The sequence below is a fragment of the Panthera leo genome, chromosome C1 (assembly GCF_018350215.1).
Source record: "Panthera leo isolate Ple1 chromosome C1, P.leo_Ple1_pat1.1, whole genome shotgun sequence".
Taxonomy (NCBI): Eukaryota; Metazoa; Chordata; class Mammalia; order Carnivora; family Felidae; genus Panthera; species Panthera leo.
The window spans coordinates 7,961,269-7,973,910 of NC_056686.1; the positions used below are offsets into that span (position 1 = coordinate 7,961,269).

Below are 12,642 nucleotides of genomic sequence, written 5' to 3' on the forward strand. Positions count from 1 at the left end.
CTTCTGGACGGAGGTGGGGGATGCATTTATGTTTGCTCCCTCCTGAAACCCTATGCAAGATGGGAGAGAGAGGTTTCTTAAATGTCTTTTATTTTTGAGAGAGAGAGACCGCAAGTGAGGGAAGGGCAGAGAGAGAGGGGGTGGGTAGAGGATCCGAAGCGGGCTCCCACAGGGACAGCAGAGAGCAGCCCAATGTGGGGCTCAGACGCACTAATGGTGAGATCGTGACCTGGGCTGAAGTCAGACGCTCGACTGGCTGAGCCACCCAGGCGCCCCGGGAAAGAGAATTTTTAAAAACACATGAACGTATGAGGACGGAGGCTGTGGGAGAGGAGGCAGCGTTCCCGTTTTGGAAGCTGGGGAAATGGACAGGTGGAAATAACCCTCTAGAAAGCAACTCTAAATCGGCAACGGAAGGGGAAATCGGCTTGGGGATTGGCGGCACTGAGTCCTTCTGGAAGCGTTAAGAAGCTAGCCAATCCCGGGATGCCTGGGGGGCTCAGTCGGTTGAGTGCCCGACTCTTGATTTCAGCGCAGGTCATGACTCCAGTGTCATGAGAGCGAGCCCCGCGTCGGGCTCTGCACAGTCCTCTGCCAGACTAAAGCTTGGGGGTAGGATACGGCTGAGATGTGTGTTACTCTGTGGCCAGGCCCTAAGGGACGCTGCAACTTCTGTCTGGCTCTTTTTGGGATCACTTGCTCTGGGGGAGGCCAGCTGCCATGTTGTGAGGCCACTCAGTATCCCTGTGGGGGCCACATGGGGGAGGAACTGAGGCCTCCTAGCAACCACTGGCGTAATTTGCTGGTCACCCATCAAATCACCAAGGTGGTGAGGGACCCGTCTTGGAGGTTGCTCCTCCGGTTCCAGTTAAGGCCAGGTGACTGGCCGACGGCTTTGCCGCAAACTTACGGAGGAGTCTAGGCTGCACCAGCTAGCTAAGCCACTCCCAAATTCCTGACCCGCAGAAAAACACTTCAATCTGCCACCTTTGAGCTACTTTGCAACACAGCGAGAGATAATCCATAAAAATGGAAAAGAGCAAATCTCAAAATGCTAAAGGGAGAGGATTTCCAACATGGAATTCTGTACCTATCCGAATTCTATGCCCATCAGTCAAGCAGTGGAACAGGGACATTTCATGTGTGTCAGATTTTTCAAGCATCCCCTGCCCCCTTTCTCAGAAAGTTACTAGGGAATATGCTCCACCAAGACCAGGGAGTAAACCATGAAACGGGAAGGTATGAGGTCCAGGAGACAAGACTTCCGATAGGGAGTTCCACTAGGGGTGGTCCGAGACTCAGGGGTAGTCAGAATACTTGTTGAGTCTAAACATTAAAACTTTTTTTCAGGGGCGCCTGGGTGGCTCAGTCGGTTAAGCATCCGACTTTGGCTCAGGTCACGATCTCACGGTTCATGAGTTCAAGCCCCTCATTGGGCTCTGTGTTGACAGCTGGGAGCCTGGAGCCTGCTTGAGATTGTGTGTCTCCCTTTCTCTCCTCCCCTCCCCCACTCACACTCTATGTGTGTCTCTCTCTCTCAAAAATAAATATACATTAACAAAAAAACCCTACTTTTTCAGTAGTTATTGTTTCTTAAAAGAGTGCTATGTACTTTCCGGTATAAATCATAATGAACAAATGCATATTAGGTATGTTACTATTTCCTGTTACTGAGCATTCCATTGAACATAATCATGAATGAACTACAAATTATAATGGGGCAGTTACTAGGGTCTCATAGCAAAAAACTGGTTAGCATTCTGTCCAGACCCTCATGAAGTATATTGAGTCCAAAGATCTTAAAAAGAGCTTTCAAGATTTGGTAAAAAGTTCGGGGCTGAACTGGCGATGAATTTATTAAAAATTAAGACAATGTGAGGGGCGCCTGGGTGGCTCAGTCTGTTAAGCGTCAACTCTTGATTTCAGCTCAGGTCACGGTCTCACAATTTGTGAGTTCAAGCCCCGCACAGGGCTCTTCACGGACAGCGTGGAGCCTGCATGGGATTCTCTCTCTCCCTCTCCCTTTGCCCCTCCCCTGCTAATGTGAGAGCACACACACACACACACTCTCTCTCTCAAAATAAACTTGAAAGAAATTTAAGCAGATGTGAAACACCCCCAGGGGAAGTGAGGTGTGCAGATGAACTTGGTCTCCTGTCCCAGCCGAGAGTGACGTTTATAGAGCTGTACTGGCACCCGTGCTGAATGTGGCCCGACCAAGATGATCGTTTAGTTGTTGAGAGTGTGGCTGGGTCAGGGAAGGGAAGAACGAAATCCTCAGCTTCCCTAGTGGAAAGTCAACAGATTATGACTGAAGCTGCCACACGGAGAGGCAGTAACTCAGGATGCTCCAGACGCGAAGGCAAAGACCAGAAGCCTCGGCTGGAAGAGGTACACGCGGCTGCCTCTGCGAGAAGTGCAGTGGCCAAGGAGGCCCGCTATTTTCCTTCCAAATGGTCCACCTACTGGAATCCTTACACCGGAGCAGGGCTAGTTTTGCTAAATAAGTAAACTTCAAAGCTACGGGGTGCCTGGCCAGCTCAGTCAATAGAGCACGTGACTCTTGATCTCAGGGTCACGAGTTCAAGCCCCGTGTTGGGCATAGAGCTTAAAAAAAACAAAAAACCCAAAACTCAAACAAACAAAAACAAACCAAAAACAACAAACCAAAAAACAAAACCCCAAAACGTCTTTATCCGCCATGCCACAGAGGGGGCCTGTTTGTGGCCCTCTCCGGCATTTCTGGGGCCTCGAGGCTCAGGCCACGTCTGCACCGAATGCCCCCCTTCTGCTTTGGTCCATTAGTCTGTGTCTACATCACACCCACCTCGATGTGGGGCCCAGTGCTAGTCCCTAACTAACGTGCACCTCTTCAAGGAGGCTTTATTAAAAGTTGGGTAAGTGGAGGGATTTACGCTGCGGACAACTTCAACGTCCAGGTGAGGCATTCTTGTTTCCCGATGGCCTCCCTCTTTCTACACCTTGGGGCCTCCTCTCCTCTTTCTCTGTCCGGATAGGCAATCCTGATTCTCACCTACTCAGCAAGCACTGCGTCACCTACACCCCTTAATGAAGCCCGTCATGGGTAAGGGCTATGAATGCTCCCATTTTACAGGCAGGGTAAGCAAGTCAGGAGCGGAGTGGCTCAAAGCCACAGAGCCAGCAGGAGGCAGGGTTGAGATTCAGGTCCGAGTCCAGAGCCCCTGCCAGCAGCATCCCTCGGGTTAACCTTGGGACAGACCTTCCTGGAGTCTGGTAAGATGGGCTGGGGCAGGAGGCGCCCTGAGAGCAGAGGCCCGGTGATGTCCCTGCTGGGGCCCGAGGGTGCTTGGGCTGAGCTGCAGAGGCACGTGGGGCAGGCAGAGTGGAGTGGCTCTCAGAAGGCCAGGTGCCTGGTACCCCCCACCGTGTGCTGACTCGATGTGTGGCCCTGGGCAGCATCCGCCTCTCCTGGGCTCAGTACCTTACCGGCAGCTGTGAAGGTTTAAGGAACGAAGACCTGTGTTGGGTCAGGGCTTTGTAATTGGCCACCGTATCTTCTTTTAACTGACACTCTGCCTTGCGGCCCAGACTTGTCGTGACGCCACCCGGCCTCCCTGGGAGTGGGGAGACCTGGGGGAACAACGTCCATCCCCAAGCCTGGGTTTCTGGCAAAGTTAGCGATCAGGGGTCAGAAGGTGGTCCGGGTCCAGTGAGGGTGTGGGGTTGGGGTGCGTGGAGCCCAGAGCAGGGAAGTGATCTGCCTGCGGCTGCTCAAGGAATTATCTGTGCAGCTGGAGGCTTGCTCCCCAGCCCCGTGATGACTGCAGTTCCAAGCCCCTGAAACTGTCGGGTCTGGGGTAGCTGCCCAGGGCAGGTGCAGGTCAGGGGGGTGTTCTGGCATCCTTCCTCCCTGCTGGAGCCACTCCCTTGTCACCGCCCTGCCAAGTCCCCTTCCAGGTCAACTCGTCCTCTGGCAGTGCCTCTGTCGAGGGCGGAGAAGGCGGTTGGTGAGGTCGGCTTTTCCAAGGAGCAGGGCTCTTTCCTGTAGACCCTGAGATGGGGGTGGGCTGGAGGCCTCCCCCCTGAACCTGCACCGTGTTGTGGCTTCTCTCGTGCCAGCAGAGCCTCAGTGCAGGTCATCGGGAAGGGTAAGGTGCCTGGGGCAGAGGATGGAGGTTCAGCACCTTGGAGAGGGGACAGTCCTGCGCCCACAGTCCTGGTATAGCCACCCACACCTGTTTTCTCAAGCTCTCTCAACGCTCGGGGGAACTTCTGGGAATTGACCACAGCACACTCACGGGTTGGCAGGCAGGATCGGAACCTAAGTCTGAATCCTGAGCCACGTTAGGGCACCTGATGTGCTTACACAGGCCCAAGTAACCGGACCCCAAGCGTGCCCCAGCCAGCTGCCTGGAATCATCTCCAGCATCTTCACCCCGATCCCCAGGATGGCACCTGACAAGCCTGTGAGTGAGTGACCCAAATTCTTCTGAGACGACAAAGCCTCCGAGCGGCCCCGCCGTGATCTTGTCAGCCCCACAGCCCCGGCCCCAGGGGTCTGTCACCTCTGTCCTTGTGGGGTTTGGTGAAGGAATGACTAAGGCAGTGTCTCAGGACAGATGCGGGCCCAGTTTGATAACTGCTGTGTCCCCCGGTGCCTGAGGTCGAGGGCCAGACACCTAGAGGCCCGACACTGGGGCCGGCTTGGAGCCTGCTACACAGGAGTGTCCAACCGTGGCTGAGGTGGCGCCCGCCTGGGCCCACTCAAGATCGGGGGACACACGATTCAGACTTTGTTATAAATACACGTGTTTGGTGAGTGAGGGTGACAGAAGGCGGAGAAGGTGCCGTACACAGCTGCCATAGGCTTGGAGGCTGAACGCCACATTGAGAGAGACAGACAGTCCGCCCAGCGGGGCAGGCTGGGCAGCATTCCGGGGCCTGTAACACTTGCTTGGTGGGCGCGCCGGTGGGGCAGGGTCGGGGGGGTCCTGTCCAGGGCTTGTCACACCCGGGCGCCCCGGAGGCTCCCTGGCCTGAGATCCTGGGCAGCACGGGCGGCGGTACCTGGGCTCAGCTCACATCATTCAGGGCCTGGGGGGACAGAAGGCCTCGTCAGGGGAGTGCTGGGTCACGCGGGGGCTCAGGCGGACCCTCGGGAGGCCCCGGGCCCCCCTGCCCGCTCCTGCCAGCGGCTCACCTTGCGGGCAAACTCGGGCAGGACGAAGGCTGCCTGGTGCACGTCGGAGTTGTAGTATTTCAGCTGCATCTGTTCAACCTGCTTCCGTGTCAGCTGCTGCACGGGCTTCCGGAAGTCGGTGCCCTGGGGGCGGGGGATGGGGGCGTCAGGGAAGCGCCTTCGTGCCCACCTGCCCCCCTCCTAGCCCCAGGAGGGAGCGCAGCTCACCGGATTTTTGCTGCACAGCATGAAGCCTATCTGGCCGCTGGGGTAGGTGGGGATACTGCAGTAAGCGTAGGCCACCACAGGGAAGAGCGACTTGCAGAACTGTCGCATCTCCTTGATGAGGTCCAGGTGCAGCCACTGGCACTCACCTGGGGAGAGAGCGGGGCAGTATCAGCGCCGGCAGGCAGGGCCCCCCGACACTGGAGGACCCCCGCCCCGCCCCCGACGCCGGCCTGCTCACCCTGGCAGCAGAGGACGCCATCATCCTTGAGAGCCGTTTTCATGAGCTGGTAATAGGATTCCTTGAAGAGACTCTCCGCAGGGCCTGCAGTGGTGGGGACAAGGGACAATGGCTGAGACCTCCTGAGCCTGGCTCTGGCAAGTACCACCACTGCCCCTTTACACGTTCACAGCTGCCAAGGGGGCAGGGCCGGGATTTCAGCCCAGGTCTGTGGATTCAGAAACCAACCACAAAGAGAGTGCTTTTCAGGAGCGCAAGGATCCATTGTCCACCTGAGGAGGGCTCCATGTTTTCGTCCCATTCCTGGGCGGGGAGGTGGGGGGGTTCTCATTGCCATTTTGTTGGGGGACTCTCCACCCTGGGCCCTGGGTTGAGACTAGATCCCTGCCCTGATGCTGGCCTATTAAGACCAGAGAAGAGGCTGAAGAAGAAACTTAGGCCTCAGTGGGCCAAGACCAGAGCCCCACCCTCCTCTAGGAAATCAACCTGTGAACTTTGGGCAACAGCGTGGTCTGCCTCTGCTGAGCCAGGGCTGGGTTGGGGAGGTAGCAACCAAGACAGGAAAGACGCGGGACCCCCGCCTCTGGACGGTGGCTGCCAGGGGGGCCCAAGGCCCATCCCTCGCTTACCCATGGGGTCTGAGGAGTCAGTGATGATGACATCGAAGGCATCCTGGTTCTGTTTCATGAACTCAAAACCGTCACCCACGTGTAGGGTCAACTTGGAACTGGAGTAGCCCACGGCCATGCCCGGCAGGAACTTCTTAGAGACCCGAATGACATCCTGAGGAGGGAGGAGGGACCGGGCTCTGCCGTGGGGGTTGGAGGCCCTCCAGCAGTCCCTCTAATCGCCCGGTCACTTGGGCAAGCCATTCATTTTGTGGAAACCCGGCTTCCACATCTGTAAGATGGGGGGCACTCTGGTACCTCCCTCTCAGTCATGGCAGGATGGCTCCTCTCTGCTCCCCGGCTCACATCCCACTGTCCCTGTTCTCTGTCCCCAGACCAAACTGTCCCTTCTGAGTGACTTTCTTGCTATCTCAGAGGGAGGCGAGTCCAACCTCTTCCAGGAGGACCTTCCCCTGCCTCCACGTGGCCAACTGTTTTCCATCCAAGCCTCAGCTGAAATCTACCTCCTCGGGAGGCCTGCGCTGACCAGCCTTCACCCGTGAGCTCTGAGCCTGCCTTTTCCTTTCACCCCCGGCTCCCACCGCGCCTTCACCAGATCACCCTCTTAAGTCTCTTCCTCCCTGGAAGACCGACTCCAAGGGGGTGGGGACTGGACGGGTCCATTCACCACTGTGCCCCAGCATCTAGGACGATGGCTGCTGCGTACTAGATGCTCATTAAAAACAAGCTGAGCGTACAGGGTAAACGCACGCACGAGTAGTTGGAACGCTCCTGGATCTTGACTTGAAAACCAGCTTAGTCTTACTAAGAGCCAGCATTGAGGCACACTTATTACGTGCAAGGCCCTTTACTACCCAGATCTTCTACTGAATCCTCCCAACGAAGAAAGAGGCTGAGCAAGGTTAAGCAACTTGCCCAAGGGAACACAGCCAAGTCCCAGGGCGGAGCTGGGACTTGACCCCAGAGCCCAACACTCACCTCATCAATCTCACACTGGACCACGGACTCCACGGAGGAGTGCTTCAACACCTCCCGCAGGACACCCCCGTCCCCACCCCCGATGATCAGCACCTAGGAGCGGGAGGAACAGTCAGAAGCAGGGCATCAACTGAGCATCAGCCTCACCAAACAGGCTCCAGCAGGACTCAGCGGCCTGGGCCCGCACGGGGCAGATACACTCACGCAAAACCATCTGAACAGGGTAGGTTTCTCAACCCCGCTGATGCACAGACCTTATTATTTCATCTGCTACTCTCAGCAACGCTGTCCTGCCTCAGGAACCTGGCACGAGGCGTCCCCTTTTCCTGGAAACTCCTCCCAGGGCTGCTGCGTCTTAAGCTTCGGGCCTCAGTGAGAAGGGTTTGCTCCTCAGAGGCTGTGTCAGCCCCCACCCTGTGAAGTGGGCCCGCCGCCACCCCCACCCAACTTACTCCCTTTGTGCTTGCTAACACTTTCTGACAACCATTTAGGAAGCAGCTGGGCCGAGCATGGGCACATCCATGTTCTGCGGGACACTGAGCGGTGGGCTTCCTGTGTGGGGGCTGAACCTTCCGGAGCCGGGGTACCTTGCGTGGGTTGGGGTGGCTGCAGAGGGGCAGGTTGGCTATCATCTCCTGGTAGGAGAACTCGTCCCTCTCTGTGCACTGGATGACGCCGTCCAACACCAGAACGTTGCCGTAGCTCTTACTGAAGGCAGGAGTGACAGTTAGGGACCTGGGTCCCCTGCAGTGGGGGCGATGTGCCCCCACTCGCCCTGGGTGAGAAGGATCTCCCCCGACCTGCCAAGGGGTCCCAGGGGGAAGTACTGGGGATGACACGTGGCAAAGCTGGGCAGGCAGGCCCGCCGGGTGGGGGGTGGGGGTGGACTCAGGGTCCCGGCTCTGACGTGTCCGGGACTGACACGTGGAGCGCGGCGCGTGGGGTCGGCGCAGACTCCGACTCCCTCCCCGCGGAAGAGGACCGCCCCAAACGGCGGCCCCCGGCCCAGGGAGACGGGGAGCAGGGTGGGGAGGGCATCGCGGCAGGGGACGGGCCTAGTTCTTCAGAACTTCTGACAGTTTTGCATGGGGAGGGGCGGGGGGAGAGACGGCCGGGGGCGGGGGGCGAAGTAAAGGGCGCAAGGCAGGGGTCGGGCAGGAAGAAGGGTGGTCGGGACGGAGATTCGGGTAGGAGGAATCCCGGCTGGCTTCGGAGCAGCGGGCAGCGGGCAGCGGGCAGCGGGCGGTCTGGGCTGAGGGCCGCCGCAGGCGCTCGGTGGCGCGGGGCCGGGTGGGCGGTGGTACCTGCGGAAGACAAGGATATCCTGGTACCGCGAGCGCTGGTGGTGTAGCAGCTGCTCCACCTGCAGCGACAGGGCCTGGCCTGGCCACAGGCTGCACGTCTCGCGGAACCAGCCCTCGCGGATGTCAGCGGGGCCGAAGGCGGTGGGGCCGTCGGGGCCGGGCTCCATGGCGGGCGGGCGGGCGGGCTGCGCGGGGCGCGGGCCCGGGACTGCAGGCCGCGCGGAGCCGCAGCACAACGGGACCAGCTCCGCCCGCCGCCCGTGAGGCAACCTAACCCTGCCGGCGGGGCGGGGCCTGCCGGCAGGGGTGTAACCCAAACTCGCCAATGGCGGCGCGGGTACGGGAGTGCGGCGGCCCGGAGGCACCGCCCCCACCGGCGGTCAGAGCGCGCTCATTGGCTGTCGGCCCTCAGCGCGGTGTCAGTGGCTGGACGCGCTGTCCGTCCGCGGCAGCAGGGTAGTGCGGCCCGCTCCGAGGGGCCACGTGGGGACGGGCCCGGGCGGACGGGCCCAGGCAGCGGGGAGGGTTCCGGCTCTGGGCGAGCCGGGCCGGCGGCGGGGGTCGGGTCCGCGTCCGTCCCCGGGCCCCGCGCTCGTCCCCGGGCCCCGCGCTGGCCGGGCGGTGCAGGCCCCCGGGCCCCGCCCCTTTCCCGGGGTCCGGGAGGCGCCGGGGGCCGCAGGGAGGGAGCGAGGGGGCGCCCCGGCGCGGGAGGGGAGACCGGAGCGGGCGTCTCGGGCCGGGCGCGGACCCTCCGAGCGCTGGGACGAGCGGACCGCCCGCCTGAGCCTTCGGTCTGCAGAAGCGGGAGCGGGCGGCTACACTGCAAGGCGCAGAGTTACGTTGTTGCGCCAGGGCGGACGAGGAGAGCGTAGCTCTCGCCGTGTCCCCAAATTTGGCTCCTTGTTGGACGGAAAGCGTGGCTTGTCGCCAGGCGCACTGTTGTTTTTTTTTTTTTTTCCTTGAAAAGGACCGACTTAGCTCCCTGACTTAAGCGAGATCTAGCCATTTTCTCTCAGATTCTCCTCCGACCCATGAGCCGTGTGGCTGGCTGCTGGATAAGGAGTCTTTTTCGAAACGAGTTTCTAAATTTACGAGCAATGTCCCGGAAGAGGCCAACCCACGTATATTCGGCACCAAATAAGACTGGCACGCGAGTTTTTTTTAATTTGTCTTTTTATTTTTTCAAACAAACTGGGCTTTGCTCTTTGAAGGGGTGGGCGGGAACGTGCTGTTTTTAGGAAAATGTCAAGGAACTTATCTGAATCGCATTAAGCATGCTAATTACCAAATATTACATGCTAATTGCTCTACACGCATAGTTCTTTGCACGCCAAGGAAGGGAGCTGAAGCTGGTGTAAAACTACCGGTGGCATGAGAGGGATGTCTTTTGACTGACGTTTTGCGGCCTCCCCTCGGAGGTGGGAAGCATGTTCTCTGTAACCTCAGATGAGTAACAGGCTGGTGTTTACCAGCTGGTGCAAGCCTCAAGCCTTACGGCAACAACGTATCTTGGTTGGCTTTAAGCTCCTTTCACAGGGAAGGTGAGCCAAGACAATAAAAGAATTGCTAGGAGACGTCTCATACAAAGCCGTTTCAGGACACGAGGTCATTCAGTAGAGGGTCGCACAGCAGGTAAGATTCGGTCAACCCCTCTGTCCAGTTACTACAGGCTTGCCTGCGTTCAGTCCTGTACCGGGGTCATGGCATTTGCATCACAGCCTGTACAACCTCCGTCAAGACATTTGCACCTCTGAGCTCTGATCGCTTGTTTACTTCTGTGTCCCGAGGCAGACTGGAAGCTCCATGAGACTAGAGCTGGCAGCACTGGGTAACAGGCTGAGTTGATGCTGGCGGCCTGGGCCCTAGTCCAGGCCCCTCGTAGTCAGCTGTCGCGGCTTTCTTCCAGGGACTGCACAGCTGAGACCAGACAGGGGTCCTGGCATTCCTGGGGCACTGCAAGGTCAGGGGATGGGGGGAGTGGAAGATCAAGTCCATCCCATGCCCCCTGTGAGCTGAACAAAGCTGCTCCCAGCATGTGCATCCTCACAAGAGAAGGAACATAAACGACATCGCCTCCGGTAGAGGAAGTGAAACCACGGTCTCCGCCTCAACACCAACAGGGAATGGGATCTCTGGGATGGTGTGTATAAGCAGTAGCTCAAACCTTCCAAGTTCAAAGAAGACAAAGGCCCTGAATAAAATACAGGCAGAAAAGTCCCTAGATGTACAGGACCATGATCCATCCCATAAATGCCACTTGACTTCAGATCACGAGGAGGAAACACAGTGGTTCTGCCAGAAGTGGCCATATTGTGGAGCCCAGTTATTCAAAGCAGGGAGGGAAGACCAGGATGGAGGCAACCAAGGTACAGCACGAAATGTTTCCCCGAATTCAGACCAACGTGCATTTAAGGTTCCGTTGTCACGCGTCACTGTCTAGCGGGTCAACTATCCCAACCTGTTAAAGTGTAGATAATATATAAAAAGGGGGAGAGGGGAGAGGACAGAGGTGGGCGACTGGCCACTGTCCAAGGTGGAGCTTCAGGGGGACCGCCGTGGGAAAGGTATGTGTGTCTGTCACCGGAGACTTTTAGCAGCTGGCACCTGAGGCACGTTTTAGGCACTGTGTTCGGCCAGGCTGACAGCTGTGGCCATGAGTGGGAATGAATTTGGCCACCGCACGGTACTACTTGGTGAAGATGTTTATGGCAAGCTGACCAAAGTGCCACAAAGAGCAGCACGCCTCCTTGAGTGAAGAGCCCGCCTCATAGAGCCTCTCTCCGCCGCCAGCCCGCTGACCCTGCAACCTCACTCCCCCAGAGCCCAGGCGCGGTCCTCCGCGGTTCCAAATCACCGAGCCTTTCCTCCGCAGGCTTACCCATCCTCCCACGGCCTTGGGGATCCACGTGCTGTCCCCATGGCTTGACACATCAGTGAATGGAAATACAGCTGTTCTCCAAACATCCCCAAGGTTCAGGTCTCCATCCCGGGGCTCAGGAGTCCTGGACTTGTGGTTTCAGGGCCCCGCCAAGTTTCAAAAACCCATCTGGGGACTGACGTTCAGGTTTTGCCAGCTCTTTCTTTTGCAAGGAACGACATTTAGAAAGACCTCAACTAGTACTACTGTTCACGGTCCCCATCTTTTTAGAAAACAAACGCACCGAAAACCATTGCCACAAAGACAAAACTAATAAAGATAATTTCCAAGTGAAGGGCAAGGAATCGTTTTAGCCACGGAAGAAGGTGACACACGGTCTTTGTTGTTCTCATTTCCCCCTTGGCCTGCGTGCGGGAAGCCCACTGCGGCCCGCTAAGCGAGGCCTGGGGCCCACCACCCCGCTTACCATGGCGGTCCTCAGACTTAGGCCACTGTGACAATCACCCGGAGAGTTTGCCGAGCCCGGCTCCCGAGGCCGCAGCTCCAGCCTGGTTGGCAGCTGTGGGGTGGGGCCTGGGTTTCTTTGTATTACAAGGTTCTCTGGACTTTCTCCCTTCCTCTTCCAGGCCCGACCCAAATGTGCCTTTCACGAAGTCTCCTCGGGCCATCCTCAGTAGAAAATGATTGCTCACTCTTAAAAATTCCCATCTGTCCATTTTTTAGTCGCAGGGATTCTGAGATTTTGGGGGAGACTGCTTATTGTGCCTCACTGTCCATTCTCTCCAAACTGCATCAGAATCCTGGACTTTTACGGGCACGTGGGCACGGAAATGACTTTCCCAGTAGCCCTTGCCGTGGCATGTGACTATAGGCCGGCCAACGGGAAGTGGAAACGGGCAACTTCCACGTAAAGAGAGGTGGGTGTGCATCTCCCACTCCTTCCAGCTGAATGGAATGCAGATGTGATGGATGGAGCCATGGCAGGTCCCCGTAACCCATGCGGTGGAAGCCCTACGTTCCTGTTGAGAATGGCAGCGCCATACTTAAGTGCCAGAGGGAGGACTGCAAAGTTGTCCCACTAGCTCTGGACTAACTAGGACTGAGGAGAGAGGAAAAAGACATCTGCTTTGCTAAGCCACCGACAGTTTGGCTTTTCTGTTGGTTGCGACCGCTCCAGTCCTGACTAGGCCAGACATCAGCCCATTTTGGGCCTGGGCTGTTCTTCG

General features: G+C 57.8%; 1 protein-coding gene across 1 annotated transcript; it reads right to left on the reverse strand.

Annotated features, from left to right (window-relative positions):
* Positions 1–4,767: 4,767 nt before the first annotated feature.
* SRM (spermidine synthase) lies at positions 4,768–8,807 on the reverse strand. Its single transcript, XM_042951204.1, has 8 exons — positions 8,539–8,807; positions 7,822–7,942; positions 7,235–7,327; positions 6,257–6,410; positions 5,628–5,711; positions 5,390–5,535; positions 5,183–5,305; positions 4,768–5,076 (listed from the first exon to the last, which is right to left on the reverse strand). Exons 1-8 carry the CDS (start codon positions 8,703–8,705, stop codon positions 5,056–5,058), a joined length of 909 nt encoding a protein of 302 aa, XP_042807138.1. The 5' UTR covers positions 8,706–8,807; the 3' UTR covers positions 4,768–5,055.
* Between the last annotated feature and the right edge of the window lie 3,835 nt (positions 8,808–12,642).